This window comes from Salmo trutta, chromosome 34 (genome assembly GCF_901001165.1).
Source record: "Salmo trutta chromosome 34, fSalTru1.1, whole genome shotgun sequence".
NCBI lineage: Eukaryota > Metazoa > Chordata > Actinopteri > Salmoniformes > Salmonidae > Salmo > Salmo trutta.
This window is the reverse complement of record NC_042990.1, coordinates 2,686,723-2,701,462: the sequence shown is the minus strand read 5'-3', so window position 1 is coordinate 2,701,462 and position 14,740 is coordinate 2,686,723. Positions and strand designations below refer to the sequence as shown.

The 14,740-nt window shown below is 43.5% G+C and overlaps 1 protein-coding gene across 2 annotated transcripts in view; it reads right to left on the bottom strand.

Annotated features, from left to right (window-relative positions):
• Nucleotides 1-14,740, bottom strand: part of LOC115173308 (dolichyl-diphosphooligosaccharide--protein glycosyltransferase subunit STT3B-like) — a 98,512-nt gene that overhangs the window by 42,775 nt on the left and 40,997 nt on the right. For both annotated transcript variants that reach the window (XM_029731292.1, XM_029731291.1), the window contains exon 2: nucleotides 3,428-3,536. In XM_029731292.1, the coding sequence (XP_029587152.1) occupies nucleotides 3,428-3,536 (109 nt within the window). The remainder of the gene's footprint in view (nucleotides 1-3,427; nucleotides 3,537-14,740) is intronic.

Below are 14,740 nucleotides of genomic sequence, written 5' to 3'. Positions count from 1 at the left end.
GGTCACCTAATCATCCCCAGCTTACAATTGGCTCATTCATCCCCTCTCCTCTCCCCTGTAACTATTCCCCAGGCCGTTGCTGTAATTTAGAATGCGTTCAGTCAACTTACCTGGTAAAAAAAATCGTATTTACAATGACGGTCTAGCATAAGGTAACCAGTCCATCCAGTATGTATAATAACAGTTCACACTCAAAGGCGATTACGAGAATTGGTTTAATTTTGATGTACCAAAGACATCTTAAATGGATGTTTTTTTGTTCATGTTTTTCTGCCATGTGTAATATACAATAGTAAGCCTAACTATTTTGATTCAGGTGTTTTTAATTCAGGCTTGGGCTCATATACAGGGCGTTCGAAGTGTTCAGACCCCTTGACTTTTTCCACATTTTATTAAGTTACAGCCTTATTCTAAAATTGATTGAATTGTTTCTCTCCTCTACACACAATACCCCATGATGACAAAGCAAAAACAGGTTTTATACAATATTGCATATATATATATAATTATAAAAAAAAAATGGTAATGTCACATTTACATAAGTACTCAGTACTTTGTTGAAGCAGCGATTACAGCCTCGAGTCTTCTTGGGTATGACGCTACAAGCTTGGCACAGCTGTATTTGCTCTGTCAGGTTGGATGGGGAGCGTCGCTGCACAGCTATTTTCAGGTCCCTCCAGAGATGTTCGATCGGGTTCAAGTCCGGGCCACTTGTCCCGAAGCCACTCCTGCATTGTCTTGGCTGTATGCTTAGGTCAGTGTCCTGTTGGAAGGGGAACCTTTGCCCCAGTCTGAGGTCCTGAGTACTCTGGAGCAGGTTTTCATCAAGCATCGCTGTACTTTGTGCTGTTCATCTTTCCCTTGATCGTGACTAGTCTCCCAGTCCCTGCCGCTGGTAAACATCCCCACAGCATGTGGCTTCCACCACGCTTCACCGTAGGGATGGTGCCAGGTTTCCGCCGGACGTGACGCTTGGCATTCAGGCCAAAGAGTTCAATCTTGGTTTCATCAGAACAGAGAATCAATGTTTATCATGGTCAGAGTCTTCAGCTGCCTTTTGGCAAACTACAAGCGGGCTGTCGTGTGCATTTTACTTAGGAGTGGCTTCAGTCTGGCCACTGCAGAAATGTTTTGGTACCCTTCCCCAGATCTGTGCCTTGACACAATCCTGTCTCGGAGCTCTACGGAGAATTCCTTCGACCTCATGGCTTGGTTTTTGTACTGACATGCACTGTCAACTGTGGGACCTTATATAGACAGGTGTGTGACTTTCCAAATCATGTCCAATCAATTAAATTTACCACAGGTGGACTCCAATCAAGTTGTAGAAACATCAAGGATGATCAATGGAAACAGGATACACCTGAGCTCAATTTAGTGTCTCATAGCAAAGGCTCTGAATACTTATGTAAATACGGTATCTTTTGTGTGTTTTTTTTCCTCCTGGTTTTGCTATGTCATTATGGGGTATTGTGCGTAGATTGATGAGGAAAACATTTTAGAATAAGTCTGTAACATAAAATGTGGAAAAGGGGGTCTGAATACTGTATAGGCCTTTGCATAAGCTCTAATTTGCGTATGGGTGTTTAGAATTAAATCACCTTAGAAAACGCTGACCACTTCGTTGTTTGGCTTGGAAACATTCACAAAGACCAGGTTTACACTCGGTTACAACCTTGTTGAACTTGTGTTCAAATTGACCTATTACAGTGAGCTAAGTTTTAAAAGCATGACACTGTTTAGATAAGTATCTGATGTGATTTTTGATGTCAGAGTGGTTAGAGGAACAATAGAGCGCTGAGTCCAAGGCCATTAGCGACCTGTTGGTCGTTAGCGAGTTGAGTGCAGCCAACGCATGTCCAGGTGCCTTTTTTGGTTTTTATTTTAACAAGGCAAGAACATTCTTATTTACAATGGACGGCCTAGCCCGGCCAAACCCGGACGACGCTGGGTCAATTGTGCGCCGCCCTATGGCGCACAATTGATTAGGACTCATCGGCCACGTGGAATCTGAATGCGTTCATGACCGCCGTTAATATTGCAACAGCCCTAGTTAGCCATGCATTGTGTAGGTCTCCATTCCCTTTACTCTGTTGACTGTCAGAGACAAAGAGTACGAGCTAATTTGCTTTCACACTACAGTATTCCCACAACTGGTGTGATTTCTGAGAAGGACTTCATAGAAGCACTCTTTTCAGAACAGGTGATTTGTAACATTCCGAAGGCTGCCTGACAAAATTCAAAAGGCCCTTCATACCCTGTAGACTGCGTGTAAGTACCATCAGGACAGCCGAGGGAAACACTTCTCACCTTCATAGTGGAATCATGTGTCGGGGGAGCAAGAAAATAGAGAAAAACAGAGCTTATTGAGCCGAGTAGCTGACATGCAGCAAAAAAAAAGTTAACAGCGGCAGAGTTATCTGCCAGAGGTATTGAACCTGGATCTACCGTCAGTTTGCATTTATTTGCACGTTGCTGGGCATTTGCATTCTGTGTACCCAGCGTCAGACCCACCTGTGGTTTAAACCCTGCTGCATTCTCAGTGCTGAATGTGACCGGTAACCTGGCACGCTGAGCATCAGTATGGTCCATTGCCTACACAGACTTGTTATCCGCAGGTTAGGATGTTTCGGATCCCTCATGCAGGATGACTGAATCCATTGCTGCTAAACAGCAACACCTGCCACTGCTACTAACGTATATTCCACAGCTGCGATATCTGCTGCTGCTAAAACGACTGACAATAGTACCGAGTGCTGATATGTCTGGCTGTCTTAACTGCTCGGCGCTTGTCTCCCACCACCCTGAAGTAAATACACTGTACACAGCAGGGAACAAAAGAGAGAAACTTCAGCTGACAACCTAGGTGGAGAAAGTGATGGCGGTAACAGAGGGAGCCATTTCGACAGGTTTGCACTATCAAGGCTGGCGAAAAGCGGTCGCCCCCATTAGCTACTGCGCTCACGGTACAGAGAGACACGCCGGGAGTTGGGAGGAAGAGCAGAGTCGTATTTTATTCACAGCGCTCAGCGCACATTTTACAGGTCCGCCCAAAAATATGACGCATCGCCGAAGGAGGAGGAGGAGGACGGGAGGCAAAGCCTGCAGAACCAGCAGGTAGTAACTCACAGGGTAAAGGTTGTGATTTCCAAACATCTTCTCTTGTTGGTAAACAGTCATGGGGAATCTGCCAAGTTAACAGCTCACTGGTTGCTTCCGGAGCGTGACTAAGACCAAAGAGCACTGAGGGAGGCTTGTGAAAAGGTACGGTCAATGGTGCTTCATCAGCTAACCCCCCCCCCCCCCCCCTCCAACCACACAGGGAGTCTAGGCCTATATTTATTTATATGTAATGTGTTCATCCAACAGGCTCGTTTTTAATTGGGATGACTTAAGCTTGATCACAGAAGGAACATGTTAAACTTACTGTGCCCCCCACGATCCTCCCCAAGGGGTACCACGACCTCTCGTCGAACCAGTTGAGGAACTCGTAAAACCCATTTGTGGTCAGATGATGTGTCGACCTGTAGTTGAACCTGTGGAAGATGGAGAATATGGCTTTGTTTTGGTACAAGGCAAAAATAAACAGTGGCACACAAAAGCAGGTAGCTAATACAAATATCTCGTTGAGATATTGTTGAATGTGCAAACAAATATTATTTGGAAAGAATAGCCTTACTATTTCCTGATTGTACAAAAAAGACAGCCAGTATTGCTGCACATGCTTTGTATCATTTGAGAGAGTAGGCTTCCCTTCAGCATGCAAGCTTCTGCATTGGAGCCAATAACGCTCCGATCAACTGCAAGTTCAATCACATTCATAATTCTGCACTCTCACAAAGCCTCACTTCTAACAACGTCCCAGCCAGCACAGGTTTAAGTGACCAAAAAAAATAAAATAAAGTGTCTTCAAAAAAACAATCAAATAGCTAAATTAATGGAACCGAAGATATTTAATGGTTTGGACTGCTATCAAGCCACAAACACTAAAAAAAGCAGACACTAGGAAGACAACTGCCAGAGAAAAAGCAAGCATTAAGTACAATTCATGGGCACATTATCTCCTCTATGGAATGCCCATATATGCGTAGGCCTGCCTGTTAACACACCCTTGAAAGAAGAGTCTACTGCTAGTGCAAGTTTGAAGGACAATTACCAACTTTATCTGACAATACGGAGACATCCCAACCTTCCAACCCGAACAGAGTCCGCTTGGTTTGCGTGACGTCGCCGCTCTGAAATGGCAAGCTTTCATTTAATTCCCTCTAAAGATTGTGAAATGTCTGCCAGAAGCCACTCTGTAAACGCTTTGCATGCAGATTCACATGTGGTTGCTTGCTTTGCTCAGATTCCATGCTAGGCCATGAGTTAGATTAAATATCTAAAATCTTCATATGGCTCAGCGCGAGGCAGTGATGTTAGAGTTCAAGTGAAAAAACGAAGAAACAGTTTATATACGTAGTGGACAGTTGACGTAACCAGAGTAATACAATACACTTCCTGAGTCAGTTGTGCAATGTGATGCACCTGTGGCTCTGAAATAAGGACATCCATCCTTGGGACAGATCACGTTTGTCTGCAGAAACAGCCCCAACCCTGCCATGTCAGCAACCCCTAAGGACAATAGCAGCATCCTTCCCTAATAGTTTGGCTCCATAGCAGATGATTCAGGAGATATGAGCCAGCAAGCACACGGTCACTGAGCTGCTGGGAGACAAGCAGCTCACACACACACACACCAAAATGGGTGGCAAGCTCATTAAATCACTGCATGGTGCTTGTTCTTCTACACAACTCACCTGAAGGACTCGTATGTGCAGGTGGGGAAAGGGGATGGCCAAAATCCGTCGATGAAGTGTTTGGGGGACAAATTCTAGTCAATGACTGTCTTTTCTAGGCTTACGTTATTTTATATCAGTGTGTACACACGGGAGATTTAAAGTCCTGGCACTTTTAAAAGGATTTCTGGTACCGAGGAAATAGGCTTTGAACAGTGACAAAAGCCAGCGAGGAACAAAGAATTTAAAGGATGTAAACAAACACTTGCACTATTCATACTTATTAGGTCTGGTGCACTTACTGTTGCAGTTCACTTTCAAGTAGAATATGACACGTGCTTTTGTTATGGGCTCATTCTTTATTCACTGACTGACTCGTCTAGTGAGAACAAGCTACTGTTGAGCACACACACACACCTTATATTGCAGTGCACATGATGAGCACAGACAAGCTGGCTCTTCCACAGAGATGGAACTAGGACTGTTTATCCCTGTGGCTCCTCATGCAGTCAGATCACATTATTTTATAACCTGAGACTGGACACTTTCAGAAGTTTGAGCATGAGCCAGCAAAACCAGTGTTTCTTTCAAACTCTGGAGCATGGAGAGACCAGAAAGGGTCAAACGCAGCCAGGTATAAGAGCTGCCCAGCAAAGAGCACTTACTGCCACAACCTAACCTCTCATACCCTACACAGGGAAGCTATTGTTCGTCAACTGTCAAAGCACAGAGGCGGAAAAAAAGAGAACCGCAGAAAGCACTTATAAAAAAACTTCACCCGCTGCCTCACCATATTCACACAAAAAAACATTTTCCAATGATCTCATGGACAGCAGAGCAGAGTGTTTTATCCTTGCACTTGTCACTTTGATGGGGCGGATAATGTGGCCTGCCAAGTGCATTAGCAATTTAATGCATAACTGCCTAGTCGCTCCCGGGCGACAGAACATCACTGCACCGTCAAGTAGTGAGCAGGTGAGCTTCAAGTGACACGAACTCCTGCCGTTTAAATCACGTCTGGCCTCGGAAGCATGGAAATGAACTAAAATGTGGCTTACGTGTCAACTCCGGAGCAAATTTCACTGCGAAATGCTAATTATTCACAGCATCTTATGCATTTGAAATTGGTTGGGGATGCCCTCAGGCATCACAACTCATTTCGATCATGTCCGTTACAGATATGAGTTCTCCATTGTTACAAAGCCCTCATTCAGTGCATTCAAAAAAAGGGGACTCCTTTGTGGTTTATGAGCCGGTAACGTCTTGCACCTCGGTAACCACATAATCAAATGCATCATTGGTTTTCCTGCCCTGCTCCTGCTGTTTGGATAAATGTAGAAATGGACTTTTGTCCCGGAGTGTACTTGCCACCTTGACTAAGCCTAATTGCCCGCTGTCTTCACGCTATGGATAGATTACCTGGAAGTGTTAGAGTTCAGGGAATTAACCACTCAGTGGTAGCAAATATAATGCTGGGGCTGCCTGAAACACAGCAGCTCAATGTTTAACACGGGCATTTGGCGATTTCGTAGAATTTGCACACGAAAGCCCACACAAGTCGCAAACAAACCAAGAACGCACAGGTTGGGAGCAGACCCATCTGCAGAGTGGTGACCTTTCCAAAAAGCTAGTCACAATAAGTAGCATACATGTGGTTCTGCCTTTGACTTCGGTAAAAGCAGGGGGGGGGGGGGATTGCTTAACTTCTGCAAACTTATCAGTCCAAGTCTATGTTCTGAGCTTGGTTGAGCTCATTGAACAGTTAAACAAAATAGACTGCTGTGCCTGTGATTACTAGAGCAAACCGTACACCTGGGGTTCAAGGTTGGCCAATCTTCTTGATTGTCCTCAGGTTATCCTGCATGGATTTGTTGATTCCCAACTGCCCGACTTTACACACCTATGGCATGTCTTATTGCCATTTTCAGATACCTTTTCAATTTATTGCGAATAAATGCCAAATGAAGTCTATGGGGACCAACTAGCAACAAATCCATACTGGAGTCGCGACTCCTGCATGAGAGTGAAATGCCTTCAAAAGCAGGTATGGGAGAGAACAAATTCACCAACTACTTCTCTGATAGAGTTCAGTGTGTCAAATCGGAGGGCCTGTTGTCCGGACCTCTGGCAGTCTCTATGGGGTGCCACAGGGTTCAATTCTTGGGCCAACTCTTTTCTCTGTATACATCAATGATGTTGCTCTTGCTGCTGGTGAGTCTCTGATCCACCTCTACGCAGACGACACCATTCTGTATACTTCTGGCCCTTCTTTGGACACTGTGTTAACAACCCTCCAGACGAGCTTCAATGCCATACAACTCTCATTCCGTGGCCTCCAACTGCTCCTAAATACAAGTAAAACTAAATGCATGCTCTTCAACCAATCGCTGCCTGCATCTGCCCGCCTGTCCTGCATCACTACTCTGGACGGTTCTGACTTAGAATGTGGACAACTACAAATACCTAGGTGTCTGGTTAGACTGTAAACTCTCCTTCCAGACTCACATCAAACATCTCCAATCCAAAGTTAAATCAAGAATTGGCTTCCTATTTCGCAACAAAGCATCCTTCACTCATGCAGCCAAACATACCCTCGCAAAACTGACCATCCTACCGATCCTCGACTTTGGCGATGTCATTTACAAAATAGCCTCCAATACCCTACTCAACAAACTGGATGCAGTCTATCACAGTGCCATCCGTTTTGTCACCAAAGCCCCATATACTACCCACCACTGCAACCTGTATGCTCTCGTTGGCTGGCCCTCACTTCATAATCGTCGCCAAACCCACTGGCTCCAGGTCATCTACAAGACCCTGCTAGGTAAAGTCCCCCCTTATCTCCGCTCACTGGTCACCATAGCAGCACCCACCTGTAGCACGCGCTCCAGCAGGTATATCTCTCTGGTCACCCCCAAAGCCAATTCCTCCTTTGGCCGTCTCTCTTTCCAGTTCTCTGCTGCCAATGATTGGAACGAACTACACAAATCTCTGAAACTGGAAACACTTATCTCCCTCACTAGCTTTAAGCACCAGCTGTCAGAGCAGCTCACAGATCACTGCACCTGTACATAGCCCATCTATAATTTAGCCCAAACAACTACCTCTTCCCCTACTGGATTTATTTATTTTATTTTGCTTTTTTGTACCCCATTATCTCCATTTCCACTTTGCACTTTCTTCCACTACAAATCTACCATTCCAGTGTTTTACTTGCTATATTGTATTTACTTTGCCACCATGGACTTTTTTTGCCTTTACCTCCCTTATCTCACCTCATTTGCTCACATTGTACATAGACTTATTTTTCTACTGTATTATTGACTGTATATTGGTTTTACTCCATGTGTAACTCTGTGTTGTTGTATGTTGTCGAACTGCTTTGCTTTATCTTGGCCAGGTCGCAATTGTAAATGAGAACTTGTTCTCAACTTGCCTACCTGGTTAAATAATGGTAAAATAAAATGCGTGTCAACTCTAGAAGAGGTTAGGAGTAATATTCTGAGTTGCCACCTAAATGAAACATTTGAATAACAGGATTACAAATACATACACCAGAACTAGCTTGATAATGGTCACTTATGGGATGTTCCAGTTGAATTACTTGGAGTTGAAGCATTACAGCAGGCTTTAGGAGACCCATGGGAGATTAAGGACCATCAGCCAAGGCTCTACCAGTGGACCCAGTCTTGGCTACTTTCCATACGACTCAATGGCACTCGGGGGAGGCCCCACCCACTAGGCAGGACTGTGCACACACAGCCTATTCCCCTTCTCACCGCATGCTCATATGTAACTTAGGTATCAACATTTGAAATTGTGTTTTTTTTATGTTGGATAAAAGTAGAGACTCGAACTACAAAATGGTATATCAGACACTGCAGTTGAAAAAGAAATGGGAAGTAATTCTACTTTGAAAGTTGAAAACCTTTTGAGAAAATGGCCCTTGAATATTTTGTTACACCTACTGGAGAGTTCGTCTACACCCATTCATCATCGTTCACACCCTCTTAAGCCTTAGTCGCACCCATCTCTTTAAGGATTCATGTGAGGCCATGTGATAAACGTATATATCTGGAAAATGTAGCTAGACTCTTACCCGTATACATGGATGAACACTTCACGGCAAACTGGAACCATTTAATTCCATTTTGTTTGTAGTTTTGTGTGAAGTCACTCCGGCTCGTGGCTCGTGCAGAAAGTAGCCATTCACTTTTTCCTACTGATTTGTCGATAGCGCCTGCTAAATTCAGAGCATCAATGTTGAGAAAAGTAGCAACCCTTTAGTTCTCGATGGCTAACGTTATATCTTTAAAAAACGGTGTGGCAGAAAGGACTGTCAACACATAGTGAGCAGCTCACGTTATAGACAGAAGCATGCTACATGGCAGACCAATCCAAACTCATCGCCACATGTCCATCCATTATGTCAGCCAATCATGGCTAGTGGGAAGGTTCCTTACTTTTTCCATGGCTAAACCAACTAGGCTCGTCATTTAAAATTGTCTTCGTATTTATGGATGGAATACAAGGTAGTTAAGGCACATGAAAGTTCACATGTTCCAGAAGGCACAAAAATGCATTTTGATTTACAAAAAAAATGTTTACGTTCAAAATGGCTCTCCTGTGAAGTAGTGACGTGCGACATACGCCTAGTTTCCTGAAACAAGTCACAAATGGCGGAAAAGAGTGACACTTGTTTACTATAATACCGCAGTGTCCAACAGAGACAGAAGCTGGTCGAGAAGACGTTTTGGCGAATGGGCTGTATTCTTATTCACACGACACGGTTAAATTACTGAGCTCCGTGCTCAACGATCCATCAAGTAACTGCATTTTGTGGATGTTTGATGGCAATATTGTGCAGACGCTACAGGAAATGAGTTGATCATTCAGGATTTAAATGTTAGCTGTAATTACTTGCTCACCAGTATACAGGCTTGATGAGGTTCTGTCACTGCTGATTTAGTGGTGTTTGCATGAACAAGAGCGGGAAAGAAAAACTATATGCTCATAAGATCAGTATGTGATGAATACCAAATTGAGCTAATGAATCCGCCAAGTCAACCATTTCGGGGATTACGGAATGAGCAATAAAAACAATCTGCATAATTTCAGTGTGTAAACACTTGCTGAAACAGCAAAGAACTTGTATCTGATCATGTGCATGGATCCCAGAGATAAAACCAGCATCTGCGGAACATCGTTAAATCTTAACACCATGAAAAAAATGTCAAATTATGAACAAAACTAATTAATTTACTCAAATTGATGTCTAACTCAAAATGTCACAATTTTTTACTTTTCAAAACAAGCCAGCTGGCTGTAGTTGTTGGGAAACAATAACAGATGGCTGCTGCTTCAGTTCCTAGGTGGGGCATACTGCCATCATGTCAATAAGCAAGGATCTTAGCAACTGTCTATTCAAATCAACACATGAAAAATGACAAGCTATGTAAAGCCATCTGCAGAGCACAGACATAATTATGATACCCATATTGATTGTTCATGGGCAAGGTGGGAAATTAACTTTTTGGTCTACCAGCCACTGTGACAGGAAGATTTTAAATCTACTCTATTCATAACATTTTTGTGACCTGCTTCTTTTAACCAAATGTATTTGGTTAAAAGTGCCTGCCCTGCCACAAAATGCTGAGTGATAGGGCTTATTTCTGATGATAGTTTAGGGCTCTACGCTGCCATGATGAGCTCCTAAGTAGAAATGTAGAAGCACACAAATACATCTAGGTGAGCAATGACAAAAACGTTGGTAAATAAAAGTTTTTCGGGAGTGATCCATGCTCAATCATTACATGAGACAGAAATGTTCAGCTGGCCTTTTAAGGGATGGGCCGTTACACTGACCCTCACTTGTCTGATGAAGAAAGGTAAAAAAATCTCATACTGCGATGTCTTCGTATTCAAGAAACACGAGGACAAAGTCACACTTTAGTTGCGTTTCGACCAACGTCTGTGAGCTTTGGATATAAAAAATAAATATATATTTTTTTTTTTAAGTTACCAAATGCTCTGTGTGACCACCCGCGAACGTGGCTGGTGAAAAATGCATTCTCATCCGTGAATGACAAAGTCTATCTGCATTTGGCGGGTGTTAATTTCCCTGTTCATGGGTACAACGGAATTAAAGCCATTTGAAACGGCATTGAAACGTTTCTGAATCCCAACTGTCAAGTTTGCCAAAATCGTTAGTGCTTCTAAAATTGTCCTTTGAATGGAGCTCCCTCAATACCAGATTTTCAAGAGCTGTTCAATAGCATATAGTCTAGTTCTGCTATGTTTGGGCCTAGCCTGGGGAGAGGACAAAAAAATAAAAAATAAATCAGTCTGGTTTATTTGCTCAACTTATTTGCTCCAGATTGACGGAAAGACAAAGCGCAAATAAAAACAGAGTGTACCTGTAAAAGGACACTAGGGCAAAGTCTGATAAAAGTCTTCCCTGGATTCTTATTACTGTAGCCCCAAGGCAAGTAACGACAGTAATGGACATGTAAGACTGTCTTTTAAAAGGAAAGGTTTGAAACTAATTATAAACAGAGTGTTTCAAGCCTTGAATACCGATTGGCTGACAGCCATGGCCGTATACCACGGGTATGACAAAATATTTATTTTTACTGCTCTACTTAAGTTGGTAACCAGTTTATAATAGCAATAAGGCACCTTGGGGGTTTGCGGCATATGGCCAATATACCACGGCTAAGGGATGCGTTGCGTCGTGCTAATGAACAGCTCTTAGCCGTGGTATACTGGCCATATACCACACCCTCTCGGGCCTTATTGCTTAAATAGACACTCTAGAGCCCGCTGACTTTCAATTCAGTGTTACTGCTATATTGACTGCCCAGTTATGCTATTACATTCACTTTAAAATGAACCAAATAAGAATGTGAACATATCACAACTCCTCTAACTCAAACTTACTCAGACTGACGCTAGCGTCTGACGCATTCACCAGCGGTCTGACGAGTCTGTCATCAAATCATTTTGTTATCGCTCCCTGACATTTTCAAACTCTCCCTGACCGACTAATAGCCATGTTTCAAGCAGACCCCCATAGGTTACCTTGCTGTTCTTGGGCACAGGGACTAACGAAATAGCCACATAGCACTCATATCTGTAGACATGAAATGCTTTGTAAGGCTGGTAGTGGCTCACAACACCATCATCCCAGACCCACTCCAATTCGCATACCGCCCCAACAAATCCAGCAATGACGCAATCTCGGTTGCACTCCACACTGTCCTTTCCCACCTGGACAAAAGGAACACCTATGTGAGAATGCTGTTGATTGAACACTGAGCTGTAGTCAACACCATAGGTTAGTGATGAGCTTGGAGGGACCTAAGGACCCTGGGATTATACACCTCCCTCTGCAATTGGATACTGGACTTTGACAGGCCGCCCCATGGCGGTGAGGGCAGGCAACAACACATCCGCCACACTGACCCTCAATGCAGGGGCCCCTCAGGGGTGCGCGCTTAGCCCCCTCCTGCTAAGCGCGCTTCTACCACAAAGCAACCACAGCTTCTATCACAAATCCAAAAGACTGCTGAAAAGTTAAACGGCTATCTGGGCATTCTGCTTTTCACCCCCTACCTACATGTACATATTACCTCATTCAATCACCCCAACTACCTCGTACCACAGTACACGGACTCCATACCGGTACTCCGTATAAAGTCTATATATAGCCTCGTTATTGTTATTTTATTGTGTTACCTTGTGTAACCCTTTTATTTTAACTATTTGTTCATCTTCTTACTTTTTAACTGCATTGTTGGGAAAGGGCTCGTAAGTAAGCGTTTCACCATAAAGTCTACACTTGTTGTATTTGGCACAATTAGATTTGCATGGTTTTGCTTTCTGGCGCTCAGCAGAAACAGAACGATGAGCTCAGTCATGGACGATGCACACATGGAACAGTTCAGCAGAAGCCTGGCCCAATGAGAGATGAGGGGTTAGAGTGCTTGCTAAGCATGTTCAGGACCTCTGGAGGTCAGCGGAGTTCTAAAACAAAGAAAACGCAAAGCCTTACAAGAGTTTCAGAACGTCGCTCAGCAAGTCCCTGCACTGCATGACCAAACTTTAAACAAATGTGTACACGGCTTCTGAAAAATAAAAATGGTTGTTTAGCCTCATGGTACAGGCATCGACGGCTGGCAGTGGAGCATGCAGAGCGGGCAAATTCTATTAAAAAAACATTTCACACTCGATAGATTGCAGTTTCAGAAACAAAACAAAAATGAGGTTATGAATAAAGCAGTTGCCAAATGTGTTTTGGCCCTTCCTTTGAGAGGGTGAAGCAGAGTGATGTGAACAGCCAGTCCCTCTCAATGAGGCCAGCTCATCTAGACTCTTTACTGACACTCAATGAAACCAGAAATCAGTCACAGGAACACATCAAGGAGCTTGGGATACCCCCTAAACTCACAGCTCATTTGAAAGTAGCCAAACACTGATCAAGGAACCACATTGACCAAACACTAAGGACATGGCTACATACAATAAATCGGTACAAGTTTGTGAACGCGAGGCATTCCTGAAACGAAGCCATACTCTTGGGAACCAGAGGACAGTTTGGAAGCAATTCTAAAGCCCCCTGATCTCAAAAGTCCCCATAAGAACAGTTACACAAGCTTTCTCTACAGGGATGTGCTGCATTCCCGAGAAGTCTTCATTTTCACAGAGGTATTTTTATTACAGATGCACAATATCAGGGTAGAAGCAGTCAGTAGCATGCTCTGCGACAAAAGCAACTTTACCGCTCGCCATTTTGATTATTAAAATGTTTGACCTATGCTTTATGCAGATTGCCTCCAATTAAATGTTTTTCAAAAAATAATTAATTGTCAAATTTAATAATTTAGTAACAAAGGACTATCAATAAAAGCCTTCCTGGCAAACATCACCCTAAACTTCAAGGAGCAGTTTTGAAATTAGCATGAAAGGGGGAATGACAGACGAAAACTAGATTAATCCATTTGAGATGAAAGTAAGCCCTTGTGAACAATGAATGACAGACTAAAACAATTTCAATTAATTCCGCTCCTCAGCATTTAAGTCAGTGGGAAAAGGTTGTCTGAGATATTAAGTCAAAGTCTAAAAAACATGCAAAATGACATATGTGATTGTTTCACTTTAACCTGCTTATGCATGCAGACATGTTAGCACAGAATTTATTTACACTCAACAAAAATATAAATGCAATGTAAAGTGTTGGTCCCATGCTTCATGAGCTGAAATAAAAAGATCCCAGAAATTGTCCACACACACAAAAAGCGTATTGCTCTAAAATGTTGTACCCAAATTTGTTTTACATTCCTGTTAGTGAGCATTTCTCCTTTGCCAAGATAATACATCCACCTGACAGGAGTGGCATATCAAGAAGCTGATTAAACTGCATGATCATTACACAGGTGCACCTTGTGCTGGAGACAATAAAAGGCCACTACAATGTGCAGTTGTCACACAACACAATGCGTGCAATTGGCATGCTGACTGCAGGAATGTCCACCAGAGCTGTTGCAAGAAAATTGAAAGAATTTCTCTACCACAAGCTGCCTCCAGCGTTGTTTTAGAGAATTTGGTAGTATGTCCAACCGGCCTCACAACCGCAGACCACACGTAACCTTGCCAGCCCAGGAACTCCACATCTGGCTCCTGACCAGGGTCGTGACCTGACTGCAGTTCGGCGACGTAACTGACTTCAGTGGGCAGATGCTCACCGTCGATGGCCACTGGCACGCCGGAGAAGTGTGCTATTCACAGCTGAATCCCGGTTTCAACCGTAACAGGCAAATGGCAGACGGCATGTATGGTGTCGTGTGGGCAAGCGGTTTGCTGATGTCAACGTTGTGAAGGCATAAACTACGGACAACGAAAAACAAATGCATCTTATCGACGGCATTTTGAGTCAGAGACATTGTCGTGCCATTCATCCGCCG